Source organism: Trachurus trachurus (genome assembly GCF_905171665.1).
Source record: "Trachurus trachurus genome assembly, chromosome: 5".
Classification (NCBI taxonomy): domain Eukaryota; kingdom Metazoa; phylum Chordata; class Actinopteri; order Carangiformes; family Carangidae; genus Trachurus; species Trachurus trachurus.
In genome coordinates this window covers 16,869,761-16,893,463 of record NC_139896.1, presented here as the reverse complement: position 1 = coordinate 16,893,463, position 23,703 = coordinate 16,869,761, and the positions used below count along the sequence as shown (strand labels likewise).

Below are 23,703 nucleotides of genomic sequence, written 5' to 3'. Positions count from 1 at the left end.
CAACTAATGACCCAGATATTATACTAGATCATCTCTGGTGAATTCTGTATGATGAGAGGTGGTCTTAGATCCAGTTGAGTTATAGTTACCATTTAAAGGACTCGAGGCCTTGTGGATGCATTAGCAGGGAATAACATTTAAACAAATCTTGATGCCACGGCCCACACAGTTATTTCCAACAGGTCAAACAGATGATAAAAACTGATGAGTACAGTCAGGTCGAGGTTAGTACCTGAAAATGGAAAATGAATTTCACTGTGATCTACTGTATAAACTGTACAGGCAAGCATATTAGGAAGTGTGTAAACTATGTGTTACTGCCCCCCTGGTTTTCTCCACAGGCAGCCTCCCTACCCATGTCTATAGTCATAGTAGGAGTGGGCCCTGCTGAGTTTGATGGTAAGTGTGCGCGTGTGTGTGATATATTGGTGATCTATTTAGTCAACAGAAAAAACGAGCCTTTGCCATCCATACACATTGTAAAAATAATTATAATATATTGAGATGAGACTAATTTAATCCAGTGTGATTCCCTTCAAAGTTAGGGTTAGGGACTTGCGTATTCACGGTAATAAGCGCAAATACACGGTTGCCCGTAAAGTTGGGATAAAATATTTTTTTAATGTGATTTATTCTTGATAGATGAAGTGTATATCTTCTCAAAACTTTTTTGATCAACGTCCTCCAAACATATCACTGTGAAAATTAAGGAGGAACAAAAACACTCTGGCTTCTTTTCATTCCTTTGAACCTAACACAAATGTCACTGAGCCCAGGATGTAGCAAAAGTGCCGCTGTAAAATGTGGTGGAGGGGAACATTTGCATGAGGGGAGGTGAGCACCATCATTAAAATGGCTGATTATCTACAAAAGAAAATGCCATTTAAAGAAAGAGCCATACTGACTGTGTAATTGCACAATCCAAATCCTGAAAAAAAAAAACCCTTCCCATTCCCAGTTGTTGGTAACTTGCTTGCAACAGTAAAAAAGGTTTTTTTTTTTTTTTATTTATCTATTATATTAAGCAGATCACAGGTACTCAAAACCAATGATACATCTTGTTAGGGATATCAGCGGGTAAATAAACCCAGAGAAAAGTGCACAGCATGGGGCCTTTAACAAACCTGATTTGCAGTGAAACTAATAGTGTCTGGTTTTCTCCAGAAATTATACTTTGAATTTCGGTTAGTGTAATCTTGTATCTCACAGTCTAACAGTCTTTTATATATAATATAATATAATATATATAATATAAAGCATTCTTGCTTTTGCAGTTAAGTTGTTTATGAATTCAATTCAGAAACTGTTTTGCCGACACTTGAGCAGTATATAATGCCTCTACCTGGCAGTTCACTGTTGTGTTTGTTGTCTGCAGCCATGGAGGAGCTGGATGGGGATGAAGTGAGAGTGTCCTCCAGGGGACGCTTTGCTGACAGAGACATTGTTCAGGTGCTGCATATATTCATACACAACCTTAACAGACTTACTATCAAGCTGACCAGGAAATGTCTGCAGTGTTTACAGTACAATGACTTCATATGCACTTAAACTTACTATATGTGAGCTCAAATCAGGGACAGCTCTGATCTGATAGACATAATGACATCATACTACTAGCAACATAACGATAAACTGACAATTGATAAAATTAACTTTTACTGTAGTTTCAATGTCTGAATATGGCACAGGCAAAATGTTGGGTCAAATTCCATTTTTCCTTGTTGAACTGAAAACACAGAAGTACAGATAGATAGACCTACTTGTTAGTGTATGCTGGATCGAGATTCTTTCTGAATCCTATTCTTGGCATATCATATTATTTGAGTAAAGACTAGAAGCCACAATGTTTTAAAAGCAAGAACACTTTATTTCCGACAGATTTAGGCTGTCATTGACAATAATTTTAATAAATACTCAAAATGTTAAAAAATGAATGTTACTTTTTTCTGTAGTAGGATGTGCTTTTATTAGACAGTTTTGACTGTGACAAACAACATTGTAAATGCATGAGCTGAAGCTCCAAACGTCTTCCGTGAAGCAATTCAATTTCAATTTCCAGTTTCATTTGTCACATATAATTACAAGCAATTACAGTGATATTCTTATGTACCTTCAGTCGTTGAATAAGAATGCAAAAATATAGAGATAAGACAATTGATTAAGCAGAAATCAGGGCTGTATTTTGTTAAATTAATTTATTTGCAGTCCTGAACTATTGTATTCCTGCACTGGTAAGCCAACTGAGCCATTTTCAAATTAAGGAACATTTTCCTGTTTTTGTCTTGATCGCCCGCTTTCTTCTCCCTTCCAGTTCGTACCTTTCCGAGACTACATCGACCGCTCAGGCAACCAGGTGCTGAGCATGGCCCGCCTGGCCAAGGACGTCCTGGCAGAGATCCCAGACCAGCTCCTGTCCTTTATGAAGAGTCGGGCAATTGAACCCCGGCCCCCACTGTCCGCCATATCAGACAAGCCCTCAGTGTCCAATACCAGCGCAACCACCACCAAAGAATGCAAAATGCAAGCCTGAAGATACAGACGATGTGCAAGCCGGGTTGTTTCTCTGTGCCTGTGTGTGTACCTGTGTGTGTTGCATGGTTTCAGGCTCTGGTGTGCGGTGAGTGGGAGCAAGGCAAGTGGTACTTGACCAGTTAAAGCCGAAATGAAAGCAGTATCTCTCCTCCCATTTATTATCTGATTTTGCATGTTTGCTTTCATCTTGTAACTGCCCTTTTGTAGCTGCAGTCAGTTATTTCTGTGGAAGCTGGGCTGACTTGATGTAGATGTGTCCAGTTGACAAAAATGTAGATAATGAAAGAGGTGGAGTGTTTTTTTGTTTGTTTTATGTTTGATGGATGATGAGCTATAACTAGCTTTGGACAAGAGTATTTGTCAGGCTGCTCTTGACTAAGCCTCCATTATTCTTGGATCAGTTGTTATATTGCAGTATTAACTGCACATGTGCATAGTACATCAGTGCTTGCACATAAAAAAAATCACCTCAACAGTCTTTTATTCCTATCTGTTTAGAGTCATCAGTAGCAAGTAATCCAGCAAATTAGATTTTTAAGAAACTTGTTGCAGGGAAGTGAAGACGTTAATTGAAGAGAGATTTTTTTTTTTACTTCTTAGGAATGTCTCTAATGTAAACTGAAATGAGAATCCATTCAATTAGAAACTTTGTGGCCATAATTCTTCTGACAGGATCTGAAAATGTGGAAATGACCTACTCTATTAGTGTTTTTTTCTTTTTCTTCTTTAATATTGTAAAATCAGAGGCTTCAGCTGTATGGTAGCAGTTTTCCCCAGTTGTCAGTTCCACCATGGACTTTTTTGGGAACCCAATCTCCCCTGCTGAAACTGCGATGAGACCAAACCGTGTTTCTGTCCATCTGTGCCATCTCATTTTCTGAGAGACAATTCCATCTCACGGTGGTAAATGTCAAATCTTTCAGAGAAATAAATCTCGAAGCAGCCAGAACCAAGCTAGCTGATGTCCCTTTTCCTGTTTATCAATTCTCAGGCATTTGAAGGCTTGAAAGTAGCACAGGGAGCTGAAAATTGTCCATCAGAATTTGGAAACCTGCTCAGGTTGCAAGACTGGAAGAGAATGTATATTATTCTATTCTGATCATGAAAGTCAATTTTCTATGATCAAGGTCAACATTCAGAGTTGGGGTATCAGTCTGACCTGCTTTCAGGCACCTCCTGAAAGGCAGGAAACGAGTAAAGGATCCTCCACACCAGCACGGCCACTTTTCTCAAGCAACTGTACAGTTCGACAGTAACAGGCTGATGTGCAAATTATTTCAGCCCTGGTCGCAGACCTGACCATAATCTGTGTGCTGTCACTTTTCCTCCTCTGAATTGCAACTCCCCCAGCTGGGGCTTTTCATTTGGGATGAATCATTCATAAGCTGGGCACCTCTGTCTCAAACTGCCTTGAGCGTGTACCTGTTTAAAATGAATAGAGCTGGTCAGTGAGCATTTCATAGAATGTGAAAAAGCACCAGAGAATATTTGAAAATATCAGGGTCACATTTTCTTTATTTTTTTTTTACTGGAAAGAGGAAGAAAAACGGTGACATGAAGGTTAGAATGTTCCTTTTTATTGAAATAGGTGGAGAGGTGTTGATTCCTCTGTTCATTTTGGAGTTTGATGTATTTAGCCCACACTCATTGATTTGTGGCTGTCAACATAATGCAGCAGGGGGAGACACTATTTGCTTTCACTTCAATTTCTTGCTCTCAGAACATCATAGTCTGTCCTTTTCTAGGATCTCTTCACCCCTTAACAATGGAAATCTACACACACAAAAAACATTTGCTGTTTAAAGTTTAAGAAAGTTGTTGCCAGAACCTCATCACTGCCAGTGCTTGAAAAAGTACAAACAATCCATCTGAGTAATAAATGAGTAAAATGCAATCAATACGCACAGAGACAAGTCTAGACAGACTGATGAGACCAACGCGTGTTTACTTATTAGCAAAAAACAAAAAAACAAGTTTAAATAAACATCAGACTCCAAAGAACAGATAATTCGTTCAGAGATGTGATGCCTTGTGTTGAAGGTAAAATAAAATGCTTGCTTGTTCTGCTTCTTAGAGCTCCTTTTGTTGCCTTTTGGTGAGCTGAGATGTTTTACTTGGAGAAGCTTTGGGATTGCATCAGATTTCTTCTGGGTTTGGATGTCCACTGTTGGGACCAGCTGGGAACTTGCAGGCACAGCTTTGAGTTTGGCCCTGGTTGGGTTTTAGCAGAAAGTCAACGCCTAAATATTCCTTCCTAGTCTGGATATTCAAGGGGGCAGCAGCCAGAGGATAGCCAATTGCTACAATTCAATGTGTGCAATGCCATAAATATGGTTTTCCCATGGTTGGTTTTCATCCAGGAGTCACAGGCCGTGTTAATGTTATTCTTAACTAACCCATAGACTACCTTGTTTTAAGATTGGAGCCAATGAGAGCAGTGAGGCGGAAAGGAAAGTTGACTTATTCTGTTGTTTTTGGCATTGTCGAGACCTTAAATCGAGATTTGAGACTTGTTGTGGTTGTTCAGCTGGTGGAAACATGGCTTGTCATTTGTGCATTCTGTGTGCTTGACAAAATGATTCAAAAGTCCATGAAGTGTGACTCTGTCAACCATCCAGAGGGATTAATTGGCTCTGCCTTCCGCCCCCTGCACTGGTGGTCCATTGATAAGAAAATAGCTGCGGTAGTTGACATAGAGGATTATAAAACAGGGTGGTGCACTGCCTCCTGTGAGATAGAGAGCACAGGCCTTTGTATCTAGGACTTTCTGCAGATGTAAATGTGTTGAAGCCACATGAGGCAAGGCAACTATACGGTCAGTGAAGAGTAGTCACTTCCGATTTCATCTACATCAACTGCCCAGAAGGCATTGGCGTTCACCGTGGTTCGTGAATAGTGTAGTTTAGATGTTTTATTTAATAACTGAAATGACATGATATGAATATGGTGTTCTCACCTGACATAACAGTGAAGCATTGGACTTTGAGGACTTTGAGAGGACTTTGTCACAGTACATTAGTACCTTCTGGTGTTATATAGCCTACTATATGATCAGTGGGACCACCACCCATGTGATAAGACATTACAGCAACCAAAATAGTACTATAGTTCATTGCCTCTTAACACAGTTTCCAAAAAAACCTGAACAATACATTTCTAAACAAAGACCAAATTGAAAGTGAGACTGTTTTCAGGGAGTTGCAATGTGTTGACTGCTTTTAAATATACTGTATATGTACACTTTTCCCTCATCACTTCTGCTGTTGTATGGCTGCATACATTATTACTCATGCCTGCCAACAACAGGCTTATTTGCAGTGAAGGTTGACCTTCTTCAGACTCATATATGTTTTTCGGATTTCATTTGTTATGCCTTTTATGTTTGCATGAATGATTCAAGCCAAGGTCAACTCCATATACGTATATGGAAACAGGTGGACCTCCATGTACACTGGTAAAAACAGATACTGTGCAGTCTGGCTAAAACTTTGTGTCTGTGACATTTGAAACTTGGAAGAATGGTTCGACCTTACTGCAACACAAAAAAAGATGTATGAATAATGAGTGGATCTATCAGCATGTGTCATATTGTATCAGAAAAGAAATGGATATGTGGCCTTATTTCTGTCATAAGTATGTGTGAGGTAGGACTTTTTATATGACAGCAAAGGAAAGCCATTATATTTTGCATGCTTATTTGGCTGATTTGCTGCACATGATTGAACTTGTTTAGGGATTATTATCTGTATCTGTATATATTGTATCTTTCTGCATATCTGAGAATAACTTCAAACAATATTTCTGTGTGTTGACTTGTGCACTTTGCAGAAGCGTTCTTTCTATTTCTACTGTTGTGTACTAGAGTATCATTGTCTACTAGCAAAGATTTGTATCACACAGTTATCAAAACATGCATGCATCTGTGAGTTATGATCAACATGACCACCAACCCAAAGTCCCAAAACATATTGGGTATTTTTGTATGGAGGAGGTTAAAGCTTTCTACACAGTATTTGTACAGTATTTGTTAATTGACAACCAATATTGCTCACTACTCTCCCCGGTCAAATGTGATGTGTACAGCCTTCATGTTGGTCAAATGTAAACGTATCTAAAGTGATGTAGAGAACAGTCTTCCTTCCTTGTATTTTGTTTATCTGTAATGCTACAACTGCGTCCCTGTTATTTTTGTGTCAGCCAAAGTTCATTTAAGTTCATCAGGTTTTGCTTTATCTTGCTTGGGAACCAAATAAACGTTAGTTTAGGTTCATTTCTAGTTTGTGCCTTGCAGTCTATTTTTTATTTTATTTTTTATTGTTTTGCAATAGTGACAATATTGTGAAGTTTTGGTTGAACAAAGAAGGCTGTTTTTCTCTTTGCCATAAGCAGAAGACAAGAACCTTATGTCTGTGTTTCATTATTTTAAATCAGTTTACACACACACTTGAACAGCACTTACAAAATATATTGTTTAAAGCAGATATCAGTGGAATGTTTTTGTTAATATAAGTCCTAAATAGTCCTATTTTCCGTCAGCAATCACTTACATGAAGTATTTCAGCCTAAACACGAGTCTCTCCGTCACTCTGCTCTGCTGTAACCCGAGGAGAAAATTTTCCTTGTGGGATACAAGTGTTATCCAATGAGGAGAGAGAACGGCATGAAGGGCTGTGTGTGCAGCCAAGGGATGCGCGTGAATGTGGTGACGTAGCACGAGGACCAATTGATGCCTGACAAGGGCGGGGGCTGCTAACTCATGGTGCGTTCAAAGAAACTCGTACTTTGTGTTTTTCCTTCCTGTGAAGTCATACCAGTTCGATCTGGTACGAGTTCACGGGTCGGAAGTTACGAGTGGCCGTTATAGGGAACTTTCACAGACAACAGGATGGTAAAAACACGAGCTACGGGTTACCTGGAACGCTACCAAGTCGTAGTTGTGACTTGAAGCTGTAACTTACGGTTTCAAAAGCCTGCCTTGAACGCAGCATTAGCCGAAACGGCCGTGAAGCTGATATCTGCTTTAACCTAAACATGACCATAAATTTGTCAAACTTTGTGGTGATGGTTTTTACATCCTTTCTAATACATTACATTTTCTACTGTCAAAACAAAATAACGTGTAGGGCCTACTGTTACACAACAGATACGGTTTAGATGTTGGTTTAATCACAGAGGAGGTAGTTCATGTTTACCCCAGGGAGGATGTGTCTGCTTTATAAGTCTGTGCTGCCACCTGGTGGAGATGCAAAAACTTACTGGGACTGGCGATGTTGATTTCACAAAACGCCACAACAAGTTTGGTTTCAAGTTTCAATGCAGTCCCTTGAGCCCTGTTTGTTTGTTGATCTGCCTACCATGTGACAAAGTGGGTGCTGTTTGTGTGATTGTGGATGGGGTGAGCTGCAAATAAATAGCCCTTCTAAGGATGAATGCAGTTATCAAGGATCATGCTCAAATAAAAACAACTGATCCCAATCATGTCCACTGGTTTTGCACTCCACACTCTCATTATAGGCCATTGCTGCTAGCAGACCTATGACCTTACAAAATAGCCTACTCTACCCCCATTCCATACAACTATTCTATCAATCAAATATTTCTATAGTGTGTTGTTGCACTTTGTGTTGCATTTTAACTGTATGAAAAGTGCTATCTACACTTTTCATACAGTTAAAATGCAACACAATGTGCTTTCCATAATAAAAACAACTGCAGTGAAGTTAGTTTGAAGTTGGATATTTGACAGACATTCGCTCACTCACTCGCTTCTCAATATATTAAAAATCCATATAAAATATTAGATGTGTTCAAATGCAATAAAAACAGGTGTGTCTCATAGAGGAGGCTTAGCTCTACCATCCTGTGTCGATTTTGAGCCAACAGGTCACATGACCTAGGAGTTATTGAGCTATAATGCTCATATTTACAGTATAAAATACATACAAAATTCATATAAAATATTTAATGTGTTTAAATACAATAAAAACAGGTGTGTCTCATAGAGGAGGCTTAGCCCTACCATCCTGTGTTGATTCTGAGTCAACAGGTCACATGACCTAGGAGTTATTGAGCTATAATGCTCATATTTACTGTATAAAATATATAAAATATTCATATAAAATATTAAATGTGTTTAAATACAATAAAAACAGGTGTGTCTCATAGAGGAGGCTTAGCCCTACCATCCTGTGTTGATTTTGAGCCAACAGGTCACATGACCTAGGAGTTATTGAGCTATAATGCTCATATTTACAGTATAAAATACATTAAAAATTCATATAAAATATTAAATGTGTTTAAATACAATAAAACAGGTGTGTGTCATAGAGGAGGCTTAGCTCTACCATCCTGTGTTGATTTTGAGCCAACAGGTCACATGACCTGGGAGTTATTGAGCTATTAATGCTCATATTTACAGTATAAAATATATAAAATATTCATAAAAAATAGTAAATGTGTTTAAATGCAATAAAAACAGGTGTGTGTCATAGAGGAGGCTTAGCTCTACCACCCTGTGCTGATTTTGAGCCAAGAGGTCACATGACCTGAGAGTTATTGAGCTCTAATGCTCATATTTACAGTATAAAATACATTAAAAATTCATATAAAATATTAAATGTGTTTAAATACAATAAAAACAGGTGTGTCTCATAGAGGAGGCTTAGCCCTACCATCCTGTGTTGATTTTGAGCCAACAGGTCACATGACCTAGGAGTTATTGAGCTATAATGCTCATATTTACAGTATAAAATAAATCAAAAATCCATATAAAATATTACATTCGTTTAAATGCAATAAAAACAGGTATGTCTCATAGAGGAGGCTTAACCCTACCATCCTGTGTTGATTTTGAGCCAACAGGTCACATGACCTGAGAGTTATTGAGCTCTAATGCTCATATTTACAGTATAAAATACATTAAAAATTCATATAAAATATTAAATGTGTTTTAATACAATAAAAACAGGTGTGTCTCATAGAGGAGGCTTAGCCCTACCATCCTGTGTTGATTTTGAGCCAACAGGTCACATGACCTAGGAGTTATTGAGCTATAATGCTCATATTTACAGTATAAAATAAATCAAAAATCCATATAAAATATTACATTCGTTTAAATGCAATAAAAACAGGTGTGTCTCATAGAGGAGGCTTAGCCCTACCATCCTATGTTGATTTTGAGCCAACAGGTCACATGACCTAGGAGTTATTGAGCTATAATGCTCATATTTACAGTATAAAATAAATCAAAAATCCATATAAAATAGTAAATGTGTTTAAATGCAATAAAAACAGGTGTGTCTCATAGAGGAGGCTTAGCTCTACCATCCTGTGTTGATTTTGAGCCAACAGGTCCCATGACCTGGGAGTTATTGAGCTATAATGCTCATATTTACAGTATAAAACAAATCAAAAATCCATATAAAATATTACATTCGTTTAAATGCAATAAAAACAGGTGTGTCTCATAGAGGAGGCTTAGCTCTACCATCCTGTGTTGATTTTGAGCCAACAGGTCACATGACCTGAGAGTTATTGAGCTCTAATGCTCATATTTACAGTATAAAATACATTAAAAATGCATATAAAATATTAAATGTGTTTAAATACAATAAAAACAGGTGTGTCTCATAGAGGAGGCTTAACCCTACCATCCTGTGTTGATTTTGAGCCAACAGGTCACATGACCTGAGAGTTATTGAGCTCTAATGCTCATATTTACAGTATAAAATACATTAAAAATGCATATAAAATATTAAATGTGTTTAAATACAATAAAAACAGGTGTGTCTCATAGAGGAGGCTTAACCCTACCATCCTGTGTTGATTTTGAGCCAACAGGTCCCATGACCTGGGAGTTATTGAGCTATAATGCTCATATTTACAGTATAAAACAAATCAAAAATCCATATAAAATATTACATTCGTTTAAATGCAATAAAAACAGGTGTGTCTCATAGAGGAGGCTTAGCTCTACCATCCTGTGTTGATTTTGAGCCAACAGGTCACATGACCTGAGAGTTATTGAGCTCTAATGCTCATATTTACAGTATAAAATACATTAAAAATGCATATAAAATATTAAATGTGTTTAAATACAATAAAAACAGGTGTGTCTCATAGAGGAGGCTTAACCCTACCATCCTGTGTTGATTTTGAGCCAACAGGTCACATGACCTGAGAGTTATTGAGCTCTAATGCTCATATTTACAGTATAAAATACATTAAAAATTCATATAAAATATTAAATGTGTTTAAATACAATAAAAACAGGTGTGTCTCATAGAGGAGGCTTAGCCCTACCATCCTGTGTTGATTTTGAGCCAACAGGTCACATGACCTAGGAGTTATTGAGCTATAATGCTCATATTTACAGTATAAAATAAATCAAAAATCCATATAAAATATTACATTCGTTTAAATGCAATAAAAACAGGTGTGTCTCATAGAGGAGGCTTAGCCCTACCATCCTATGTTGATTTTGAGCCAACAGGTCACATGACCTAGGAGTTATTGAGCTATAATGCTCATATTTACAGTATAAAATGAATCAAAAATCCATATAAAATAGTAAATGTGTTTAAATGCAATAAAAACAGGTGTGTCTCATAGAGGAGGCTTAGCTCTACCATCCTGTGTTGATTTTGAGCCAACAGGTCCCATGACCTGGGAGTTATTGAGCTATAATGCTCATATTTACTGTATAAAATATATTAAAAATTCATATAAAATAGTAAATGTGTTTAAATGCAATAAAAACGGGTGTGTGTCATAGAGGAAACTTAGATCTTCTGTTCTGTGTTGATTTTGAGCCAACAGGTCACATGACCTGGGAGTTATTGAGCTCTAACACCCATATTTACTGTATAAAATATATAAAAAATTAATGTGACCTTTTGGCTCAAAATCAACACAGAATGGCAGATGTGAGCCTCCTCTATGACACACACCTTTTTTTTATTGCATTTAAACACATTTACTATTTTATATGAATATTTTATATATTTTATACAGTAAATATGAGCATTAATAGCTCAATAACTCCCAAGTCATGTGACCTGTTGGCTCAAAATCAGCACAGGATGGTAGGGCTAAGCCTCCTCTATGAGACACACCTGTTTTTATTGTATTTAAACACATTTAATATTTTATATGAATTTTTTATGTATTTTATACTGTAAATATGAGCATTAGAGCTCAATAACTCTCAGGTCATGTAACCTGTTGGCTCAAAATCAACACAGGATGGTAGGGCTAAGCCTCCTCTATGACACACACCTGTTTTTATTGCATTTAAACACATTAAATATTTTATATGAATTTTTAATGTATTTTATACTGTAAATATGAGCATTATAGCTCAATAACTCCTAGGTCATGTGACCTGTTGGCTCAGAATCAACACAGGATGGTAGGGCTAAGCCTCCTCTATGAGACACACCTGTTTTTATTGTATTTAAACACATTTAATATTTTATATGAATTTTTTATGTATTTTATACTGTAAATATGAGCATTAGAGCTCAATAACTCTCAGGTCATGTAACCTGTTGGCTCAAAATCAACACAGGATGGTAGGGCTAAGCCTCCTCTATGACACACACCTGTTTTTATTGCATTTAAACACATTAAATATTTTATATGAATTTTTAATGTATTTTATACTGTAAATATGAGCATTATAGCTCAATAACTCCTAGGTCATGTGACCTGTTGGCTCAAGATCGACACAGGATGGTAGAGCTAAGCCTCCTCTATGAGACACACCTGTTTTTATTGCATTTGAACACATCTAATATTTTATATGGATTTTTAATATATTGAGAAGCGAGTGAGTGAGCGAATGTCTGTCAAATATCCAACTTCAAACTAACTTCACTGCAGTATAAAAACACCGTATCCCTTCCACAATAATAAAAGAAGGACAATTCAGTTAAAAGCAAGACTAAAAGGGTAAATTCAGTTTGCTTTGAAAGATAGCCTATCAACACTCTGTTGCCCTGTCAAGAAGGCTGATTCATAAGGTGGGCTACGTGCTGCCTTTTATACAACAATGTTATGAGAAGGTTTATCTTCACACACAAAATTCGCGACTCTAAAATGTTTTTGTTACAATAAATATTCATAAACAAGTTGCTCGCTCCACCACCAGTATCATTTCTATGGTGGCCGTGAACGCACCGCCCGGCCTGCTGTAAACTGTGTGATGGCTCGGCGCCGCGGATCAGCTACGTCTCGTAGGGCGGGCCTTCTCCGTGCCGCTGCTACAGGGATACCAAGATGGAAATTCAGGGGCTCTCTGATGCCCAAAACATTCACTCTCAACATGGCGCCCCACACAGAACCACTTCGTCTCCACTTGGATCGGCCGCGGCGTCGAGACCTCGTTACCCCTGCAGCGAAAATGAAGCGGACGGACTCGAACTGGAGCTGCCTGAACCACAAAGAGACGACAACAACAACAACAGGCCAAGGACATCACCACCCTTTCGCCTACTGGGGGAAAATGGCAGCGGAGCAGCAGCAGCAGCGAGCTTGTCGTCAGTTAGCAAACCGCAACCAACGGACAGAAGTAACGACAGACTTGGTAACGTGAACGCGGAGAGGAAGAATGAGTTGAACGGACTACTTTGTGCCCAGGAGCCGGTCAGAGCTGCCTGGAGATACGGTATGGACACTGTGGGGGATAGTGTAATGCAAATAGAGCTGCCGCTGCTGTTTGAAGGGGAAGAGGAACCGATGCCGCAGCGGCAGCTAACGTTACCGTTTCCAGTTTTACGGCAGCAGCAGCAGCAGCAGCAGCGTGAAGAGGAGGAGGAGGACGGCGCCTTCAAGCCGCAGCCGCAGCAGCCTTCAGTGGCCGGCCGAGGCGCTGCTGCTCCGCCGCCGGACAACAACAACATCGGCGGGGCGGACAGAGCCACCACCACCACCACCACCACCACACAGGAGTTGTTTGTCGTTTTCAACGTCGTTCAGGATGACGGCAGCGGCGAGGAAAGCAAACACCGAGCGGCCGTGTTGTCCGAGGACTGCGATAAAATAATAGAGGGTAATAGACGGCAAGACTGCGCTAAGGCAGCTCCCTGTGGCTCCATGGAGGTCGGGGGAGGCAGCAGCAGCGGTAATGTACTGATCTGTGAATCTAACGACGGCGTGAACTGTCTCGACACCCAGGCCTTGAGAAAAACTGAACATGTTCTCAATTTACTAAAGGGTAATTCAGTCACGGGAAATGCCAACAAGCAGGGCGGTGTTTGTCATCAGACTGTCGAAGACGTGGTTTTGACAAACAAATATGGCGATAAGATCTGCGGCCAGATTTGTACCGAAAACGACGATGGTAAACTGGGCAGGGAGCTTTCGCCGCATCAGTCCCACATTATTGACGAGAGCAGTGCCTTGATTTCAGGGAGCTCGGGCATCGTGGAGGCCATGGATACCTCGGACTTTATTTCAGATTCAACGGGCCTGCAGGACAGTGCACACCCGGTCACGGCCTCCACAAGCCCGCACGCCAGTGAAACCTTTTCCGGAACTATCACGATAAACAACCAAAGCATCATAGTGACCATAGAAAACGGGATACTGACACTCGCTGCTCCACCAGAGGGGCACGTACGCAAAGACGACGACATGGTCAGCTTGAAGGAGCATCTCGGCATGAAAGATCACGAGGATATTGTTCTTCTCAACTACGACAGCGGGACTAAATCCATTGGGAAGATCAGCACCTTAGCAGTGCCCAGTGTCAACCAGCAGAAAGAGCCTCGGCCTGGTTTGTCCGTGAGTGACTCGGAGCTGGCTCTGGTGGATGACTGCTCCTTATCGGAGTTGGGCACTTCTCTGGACTCCTGCTCCATCGTCAAGCAGGAGGCAGGGGTGCTCTGTGCTGTCAAGGAAGCCGATTTGGTCATCCCATCGCCCAAAGCAACAGTAGCAGACTGTGAAAACGAGGACTTCCAGGCCGTGCCACCAATCAGGTCTAAGAAAGAGACTGTGACCTCCTTTGGTTGTCCAGAACCTGGCTGCTCCAGCACATTTGACACGCGTCAAAAACTCAAGGTTCACCTCCTGAACCACGCAGAGGATCCGCGGCCCTACCAGTGCACCTTGGAGGGCTGCGGGTGGGCTTTTGCCACCTCTTACAAACTCAAGCGACACCTTCAGTCGCACGACAAGCAGCGACCACACACCTGCCAATTTGAAGGCTGCGGGCGGCGTTTCACCACAGTGTACAACCTTAAAGCTCACGTCAAAGTCCATGAGCACGATAACTCCTTCATCTGCGAGATCTGCAGCGAGAGGTTTCGCAGCGCTGCCAGACTTGCCAATCATCAGAGGGTCCACTTTGAGCCGCAGAGGCCCCACAAATGTGAATTTCCAGGTAACAACAAGCTAATTTGTGGTGTGGTCTGGTCTGTTTCTAATGTAAATGTACTCCACCTATGACTTTTGATTTGATCGTGTATGACTGCACAAACAAAAGCCTTTGGAGCTGCTAATGTGTAAGTAGATGGTAGAAAACCATACACATGACAGTTATGTTTATTTACTCCATCAATTTAATGTTTTTCAATGCTTGTTTCAAGGAGATAAGTTGGGTAATTAGTTTTAATGTCCACTTAATTCTCTTTTTAGGGCTGAATACATTAAGTTGAGTCTTTAAAAACCTGTGGTTGCACTTATTGTGCGTAAGTCGAACATTTTTTTTAATGCCATCATCTGCTATTATTTTCCTATAGGCTGTGAGAAAACTTTCATCACCTTCAGTGCCCTCTTCTCCCACAATCGCACTCACTTCAGAGAAACGGGCCACTTCACCTGCTCCTTCCCAGGCTGTGATAAGACGTACGACAAAGCCTGTCGCCTCAAGATCCATATGAGGAGTCACACTGGTGAGAAGAAACTAGATCTGAGTGGTGAAACTTTCCCACCACTGGTTTAGCAGTGGCTCTAAGCAAACCTTACTTTTTAATTCTACAGTAGTCAGCAGTCAGGATAAAAAAAGATGTTCAAGGCTGTTTTTTTTTTTTTTTAAGAATGAGTCATTCCTTAATCACATGATGCCATGAATGTGTTGCTCTCTGTTCCCTGCTTTCAAAATAGAGATGCTGTCACTGTATATTCCCCAAACTAATAGGTCTGAACTGTGCTGCATGTGTTACTGCTTGCAAGGAGGGTCAGCTTGTTGGCAATTACTTGTGCACACAGGTTAATAAACGGACAATATCCTGTTTACAGGTGAGAGGCCATTTGTCTGTGACTCGGAGGGCTGTGGCTGGTCCTTCACTAGTATGTCAAAGTTGCTCCGACACAAACGGTAAGCTGTCGAATCATTAGGGCTGCACAATTAAATGGCAATATGGCAAATGCAATATCCAGATCACAGGAGCTGCAGTTTTTTTATTGAGGTAAAATTGTCACTTTTATGCATTACCAGCACCATGAAGGTTGTGGTGGCACAAAGACACCCTGGCATCTTATTTATTGGATTATGTTGAAAAGTCAAAATCAAAGTTGGTTTCATCACTGACATTATACCTAGAGTGATGTATGAAAATGTTTCACTGACCACCCATTCTCCCTCTTTATGTTTATCAGGAAACATGATGACGACCGTCGTTTTGTCTGCACAGAGGAGGGCTGTGGCAAGTCCTTCACCCGCGCCGAGCACCTTAAGGGTCACAGTATCACACATCTGGGCACCAAGCCCTTCCAGTGCCATGCAGAAGGTCAGTACCAGTAACATGGTTTGTTTAGAGAAAAGTCAGCAGTTAGATACATTCACGTGATGTTTTTAAAGATGAAAATGATCAAATCTGTTGTAAAAGTATGGAGAGTTGTTGGTTGTTTTGTCCTGAAGTCAGTGAAATATGCTGCGGGTTACGTTTGAATTTGAATTCTTTCTGAACATGTGATCATGTTCTGCCGCTATCTCCTGTGTGTCTTTCCTCAGGCTGTAATGCCAAGTTTTCAGCACGCAGCAGCCTGTACATCCACTCCAAGAAGCATAAGCAGGACACCAGCACCCTGAGGACCCGCTGTCCTGTGGCAAACTGCTCCAAACACTTCTCCTCCCGCAGCAGTCTCAAGAGCCACATGCTTAAACACCACCACCTCAGTCCTGGTAAGTAACTCTAGACTCCAAATAGATACATGGCAGCAAACATTTTGTGTGTGTTTTGATATGCTTTATCAAATTTAGTAATGTGTTAATCATGTTTGTGCAGCTCCAAGTCCTTCTTTCTTAATGTTGCTTTTTCACTGTCATACTCCACCCCAGATGTTTTGAACCAAATGGAGACCACGCCCACTTTGACCCCCAGCAGTGAGCTCATCAGTTCCAATTCAACAACAGTTACTGGGTCTGGTATCGCCGGGGGCGACCAGCTCACCAACTTGGACCTCAGCTCTCTTTTCTCCGCTGTGCCTGGAGGCGTGACGCCCGCAGGCACCGGGATGGGAGTGGGGATTCCTGTTGGCGGCAGCAGCTCTAACGGCACTTTCACCATGGACCTCTCCCTGGTCAGCTCAGGGATCCTCACAATAGACCCCTCACCGGTCGGGACCACCCTCGGTACCAGCACTAGCACCACGTTGGCTAAGAATGTGGACCCTCTTATCCTGGCAGCCAGCGCTGACATCGTCCCCCACCACGGTCTGGAGGGAACCGTGGGCGACGTCTTGCCGCCACAGGGCACCCTGAACCTGGACGACGTTCAGACGGTCACCCCGGAGGCCCTGGGGACCCTCACAGCTCTCACCATGCAGGGCGCTGGCTCCTCAGTGGACCCCACACTACAGCACCCACTCAGCTCCTCCAGCGCCCTGAGCGTGGAGGCCACGGCCGCTCTGGCTGTGGCTCCGGTGGCCGAGCTCCTGGCTTCCCCCTCCACGGTGGTGGAGGTCGGTGGGCAGGGCGGAGTGGGGCCCCTGATGGGCTGTGTGGAGGTGCTGGGACCCCCAGAAGGAGGAAAAGTCCTCACCCAGTTTGTTTTCCCAACTCACAGCAGCAGCTTCAGCCCTCAGAAAGAACCAGAGCTCAGTGCGGTGTCACCAAGCACCTTCCTTGTGAGTAGCCACAGTTTTTTGGATGTGTTGACTTCACTTGGGACAACTAACTTCAACTTAAAGGGATAGTTCAACATTTTGGCAAATTCGTCTATTGTCACAATCCCTATAGTCATAGGAGTAGGTTCATTACCTTTAACTATTGGTGCATGTTGTTTTGTCTTGTTATGTCGGGCGGAGACACAAGCTGCTCAGTGAACACAATGGAGGTGATTGGTACAAGATCCCATGTCCCTCATCAAACTCATCAAATACACAACTCCGAAACGCTGTCGTGGAGAAGTTGTGACCTGCACATTCACCATGCTATGAGATAAAAATGTAGCATTACGAGACAGAGTTGTCTTCGAGGTAAATGCGTAGCCGAAACTGCATTCCAGACACAGCTGCTGGTCGGAGTGATTACAAAAGTGCAAGTAGTTTGGAGTATTTGTTTCCCGTGTCGTAATGTTACATAATTACACATGATTATTTCATAGTGGGGTGAATGTGCAGGTCACAACTTGTCCACAAGAGCGTTTTGGAGTTGTTGGCTTGTGTGTTTGGTGAGGGGCCTGTACCATTGACTTCCATTGTGTTCGCCAAGCAGCTCGCGTCTCTGCCCCGTGTATCTCAAAACAACATGCACCGATAATTAAAGGGAATGAACCTACCGCTATGACTATATAATTAAAGGGAATGAACCTACCGCTATGACTATATGGATTATAGCAATAGGTGAATTTGCCAAAATGTTGAACTATCCCTTTAACTCTTCCCTTTTTCTTTTTAGCAAAGCTGCTAAAATGACAAATAAGTAACCACTAAAATCACTGGTAGATCGATTGATCATGGAAATGATTGTTTGTAGCTAACGTGTACCCATCTTGTGTGTCAGGAGAGTGGAGGCTCAGCCAGGACGGACTACAGAGCCATCCAGCTGGCGAAGAAGAAGAAGAAGCAGCAGAGAGGCCCATCAGCCTCCTCTGGTAATTCACACTTTGCCCAAGCTGCCTGCTCCTTCAGACTAGACGGACACTGACGTCGACTGTGTAACAGCCGCTCATGATGATGATGTTTTTGTTCAATCCAGGGAGCTCCAGCCAGAGAAAAATGAAAGGAACGAAGGCGGCCGTTGCCTCGGCACCACTGGCTCCCTCGGGTGCTCGTTATGGTGAGGGAGCCGCAGCCGGCAACGGGGGCCTGACTCTGCGTGATCCGGTCACCGGGGCCCAGTACGTCCAGATTCAGTTGTTGCAGGTGAGATCCCCTAATATCTGGTATACAGTTTGTTTCCAACTAGTCTGATGAACGTGTGTCAATGTGATGTGGCCATTTCCCTAAAAGAGGTGGCAGCAGCTGCATCGGCTCGCCACAAGAAGCATAACTGTTATTGCAAGACATGCTGATTTGAATCGTGTGCACCTACAGGACGACCCAGCCAGTGACGGCGATCTGGCCTTCCAGCTGAGCTCTCAGCCCTCCAGCTCACACTCTCAGCTCACTGTCGACCTGCCTGTCAACATTTTACAGGTGAGGGAGCATTCATTCACCATTCCTGAGAGGCAGAGTCATACAAGCCCACTTAGTCATCCAATGATGTTTCAGTGTGTTTAAACTTGGATTACTTGCACAAAGTCATAAATGTAGACAGGTTAAAGATACTGTTACCATTGCTAAGATGACATAAAAATATTGTTAATTTTAGGTCAGTTGTTACGTTATGTGGAAGGCAAATTTATTTGTGTAGTACAATTCATACACCAGGCAATTCAAAGTGCTTTACAGAGGCATAGAAATACATTGAAACAGAAAAATAACTTTAAAAGAAACAGAAAGATATAAGATGGTAAAAGACAATAATTATAACAATCAGAATAATTAAAATCATTAAAGGAAGTGAAAGTGAACTTTCCCACAGTGTGGGCAATGGCAAATTGGTGAAATAAAGGCTCAAGCAATATTCTTTGGTTAGAGGACCAACCATGTCTTTTTCCTGGATGGTACAACACTGTGAATTTAACTTACTCTTGAAGTTCTACATGAAGTCAGTTTTATTTATCGTTAATTGAGCTCTGTGACAATATTCACAGGAACCCTCAGTGATGGCAGAGGACGACAACACCTCCGACAACTCCCAGTTCACAGGAAGCACAATCAACCTTCAGGACCTGGAGTGACCGCCACAGAGCCGGAGGTCACGGCTCTCCTGCAACGATCGATTTCTCTGGCACCTCGTCAATGTCCACAGTTTACATCAACAAACATACCTTGAGATGTTATATCCGCCATTAAACTGTTGACCGGTCTTTTCCCAGGACTTTGAAAGGAAGCCTTTGTGGACACATGGTCGATACGATTTAAGGGGAGGGTGGGGGGGGTGGGGGGGTGGTTTCACAGATAATGCACCTTGAGGAGAGGATATGAGGATGCTTGGCTCAGAAGATTGTTGTGTTGATTTCTTCAGTCCAGTTTGTACCAAAATCAAACCTGAGTGCACTCAGAGGCTGTCCTGTGGGTGTCGACAGTAAACGGTGTCTATTCCATGGTGCCACATTGCCACTCGTGCACTCTGTGTGCTATCTACGCTCCAGTTGCCTTACAGACACCTCACACTGTGCACACCTCCACTGGCAGGTTTTCTTCTTTCTTTGTTGCTATTTTGATTTCTTAATTTTTGTTAGCTTTATTTTTCTATGGCAGTACCAAGTTTAAAACATGGTTATTCATGTGTTTATATATGTATGTAATAAGTTACTACCTTCTTGTAATAATTTAATGTTTGTTATTTATTATTTAGCTGTGGGTTTACAGAATGGCAGAGCCAAATACAGATTAATAAAAGAAATAAAGCACAATCTGAACAGTTTTTGGAGAGGCCTTCATTTCACTTGAATGATGTTTCTAACTTATTTTTTGACATTTGACATTAATATATACTGTACGTATATTATTCAAAGGAAAGCTCGTACAGTTGAGCTTATATTATTAGAGTGGGAACAGTAAAAGATGACAATAACAACACATTACAAATTGGTCAACATCGTATTCATAACCATTTAGACACATGTACACAAACACACAGTAAAACACTTGATGTAAACAAACACAAATAGAAGAGAGTTCAGAATTGGACATTCGTGTATCCAACATTATGCTAAGCAAACTTTGTAAGTAAATATTGAAGTCTGAATGTTTTCAAACTGACATGAGCAGTCACAATGGACGTGTTGTGGGTAATGATTGAAAAATCAGGCTGCAGGAATGGGTAGGATGATGAGTTTGAACTTGCCTTTCCAATGCCTTTCTGTGGAAGTTTTTCAGGCGTGTCCAACTGGGAGAAGACCCGAGGACAGACCCAGAACTCACTGGAGAGATCACATACCCCAGCTAAGACCTCAGGGTTCCTCCAGGAGGAAAGTGCTGCTGGAGAGAGGAGTGAACCTGACTATGAATCAATGGAAGAAAAGGCAGTAAAGGCAAGTTATATCAATTAACAGTCAGAAAGAACTGTAGACGAGCTGGAGTCTATATAGAAGGATTTTTTTTAATCTGTTGTGCCAGGGGAAATAAATTAAAGATGTTATATATAGGTATATAACATAATAGATATTGCCACAGTATGTTAGGTATAATAAATAGTGTGTAAAGAGAAAGTGGAAGAAGAGATGAAGGTAACGGTGGAAAACTGATCATCACTAACACCCTGATATAGTAGTTTAAAGAAACATGGCCACTGTTATCCTTACGCATGCTGTGCTTTATCCATATTCCGTAAAGGGTCAAGTTATTTTTGGTTTGTCTTTCTTGTCCCTGCTACTGAATACGTCGATCACCGGGTAGTGGGATTAAGAGTGCCCCCTCCCTGTGCTAAAGAGCCACTTCACCCAAATCTATGAAAATATATGAAACCTCTTTTTACACTACTATGTCTGAGCCACAAGGTGGCGTCCAAGTCCTAGAGCCTCCACATAGAGGGCACTGTCTGGCTAATGCATGCTGTAATATACAGCCATGCATTGGCATAAAAACCCTCATAAGGGTATTTTAGCATTATGATAGTCAAAGTCTAAATTATAAGAAAATGTATGGTGTTGAGTAGCTGTATTACAAATTTACTGTAAACATTTAATTTTCTTGTTGCCTGTTGATTCTCACCCGGCCACCTACATTTTTAACCTTTTGACCCCATTACATGCACATAGTATTTCCCTGGAATAAAAAAATATCATAAAGTTGTTATCCATCTGACCTACAAGCACTAGTACTAACTGTTACGTGTTGTTCTGGATCCTTCATTCTCCAGCCTCCACCTCCACATTTGCAGGGGTTTATGTTAACTTAGGCTACCTTATTATTGTTTAGCATTGTTTTAAATAATATACACACAATACATTTACTCTGTTCCAAGAGCTGCCCTTATATCTTGACAAAGAATAGTATTTGGTTAAAATGACATACTGTACTGTCAATAATATGGCTGCAAATAATAAACTTGTATGGCAGCTTTTGGATCTTAGGCCCTAGAATAGGTCCTACTGAGTTATATTGATCTGAGTGGGGTGAGATGTTGGATATTTTCAGCATGAAGAACAAGTTAAAAGTGGAGATTGAAACTAAGTGTGTGGCCACAGGGGTACAGTAGTACCAAGCAATTCCCTTATTTACTCTTAGGAGTCTTCTTAAGCTCTGCTGTCTCTTCATCAGGCTTGTCCTGCCATAACTAGAGGGAAACTGGAACCAGATTTCAACATCTATCATCTGAAATCAGGAGCGTCCGCATCCCTGGGGAGACAGAGACAGCGAGAAAGAAGTAGGGCAAAGTGACTAATCCTTCGAATCAGCAGCATTTCCATCCCTGTGGACCAAGCCTATAATCTGTGAACCAGGCATGCTCCCCACCACCCGCCTGCAGGCACAGTCTCGTGGATTTTGACTCCAGCTGTTTGATGGTTGGATTAAGGGGTCAAGTGGGATCAGCCAGACATGCTGCTCTGCCCGCTGCACAACATGGTAGACCTAATAACATCCATTTACTGTAATACACTCTGTTTTCTGTAAAGCACACACTCACTGACTCGCTTGCTTTTTTCCCCCTCAGCTCAATTCTCCATACTTGATGCTCCAAAAATGATATGCATCCACAATTTTGTGCATCTTACTTACTGGTGCTGGTATAGGACTATATTTCACAGAACGTCCTGTCCACCTGTAGGCTGTCTCACAGACACATATTTCCACTCAGGAGCAAGAAAGAGAGCGATTGATCGATCACTGTACACAGTAAGTTAACAACAACAACAACTTTATTTGTCCCCAATGGGGCAATTCATTTGCAGGAGCGGGGAGCATAAAACAACATACAAACACAAAACACAGATGACAGTAGCCTAATACAGATAAAAATAATAATAAAAAAAACACTGATGTAAACAATGGACATAAGGCAGATGGTGACAGTCAAAAAGCAATAAATAATTGATAAAATTAGGCCAGGGCATGACTATAATTTTCAGCATCAACACTGTGCATCAAAACACTGTCTCCACTGAATCTAAACTCATAATGTTACATGTTTCATAAGTTTTGTCACAATTTTATTTTCAGGACAAACAAATGGAAAAGTTACAGTTTAGATTTTCTTTTTGTAAAAAAAAATCTATTAAAATACTGTAATAATTAAGGTACGTCTATAATTTTGGACCTTTTTCTATGTAGTTTGACTTTATTAAAACGAATGGTTATCGATGATTATCTACTCATTGTTTGCTTATGTTTAATAAGCAAACAATGAGTAGATAATCAAGCAGATGAATCTAAACAATAGCCTAAATAAACAAATATCTGCAATGTGATATTCTGAAGCCTTATGAGATCATTACAGGTGTTTTCGTCCTCCGCTGACCCACTTCCACGTCTCTGCGCTCGTTATTACCCGTGAAAACCGTTTACAACTCTCGCCCCACATGTTGTTCCACGCAGCGGACAGACTCTGACTGACAGGCCGGACGACCCGCCTCCTGCCGCCGCCGTCCAATGAGGCTGCAGAGCGGGGACGAGCCTTCAGCGACAGCCTCTTATTTCTTACTACAGTAACCCTGTACCACACTGGCAGTCATG

General features: G+C 41.2%; 2 protein-coding genes across 4 annotated transcripts in view; both read left to right on the top strand.

The window, feature by feature from the left end:
• Positions 1-4,160, top strand: part of LOC310986560 (copine-9-like) — a 35,265-nt gene extending 31,105 nt beyond the window's left edge. For both annotated transcript variants that reach the window (XM_083972509.1, XM_083972508.1), the window contains 3 exons: positions 342-399; positions 1,376-1,449; positions 2,312-4,160. In XM_083972509.1, the coding sequence (XP_083828635.1) occupies positions 342-399; positions 1,376-1,449; positions 2,312-2,530 (351 nt within the window). In that variant the 3' untranslated portion in view covers positions 2,531-4,160. The remainder of the gene's footprint in view (positions 1-341; positions 400-1,375; positions 1,450-2,311) is intronic.
• Positions 4,161-12,803: 8,643 nt separating this feature from the next.
• On the top strand, positions 12,804-19,942 carry LOC310986689 (zinc finger protein ZXDC). Of its 2 annotated transcripts, none has more exons than XM_083972724.1 (10): positions 12,804-14,917; positions 15,276-15,428; positions 15,775-15,853; positions 16,135-16,265; positions 16,490-16,660; positions 16,817-17,604; positions 18,482-18,572; positions 18,677-18,843; positions 19,015-19,116; positions 19,687-19,942. In XM_083972724.1, the coding sequence occupies exons 1-10, from the start codon at positions 12,811-12,813 to the stop codon at positions 19,687-19,689; spliced, it is 3,792 nt and encodes a 1,263-aa protein (XP_083828850.1). In that variant the 5' UTR covers positions 12,804-12,810; the 3' UTR covers positions 19,690-19,942. The 2 variants fall into 2 exon arrangements, with proteins under 2 accessions (XP_083828850.1, XP_083828849.1); XM_083972723.1 differs by having other exon boundaries at positions 19,677-19,942.
• Positions 19,943-23,703: the final 3,761 nt, after the last annotated feature.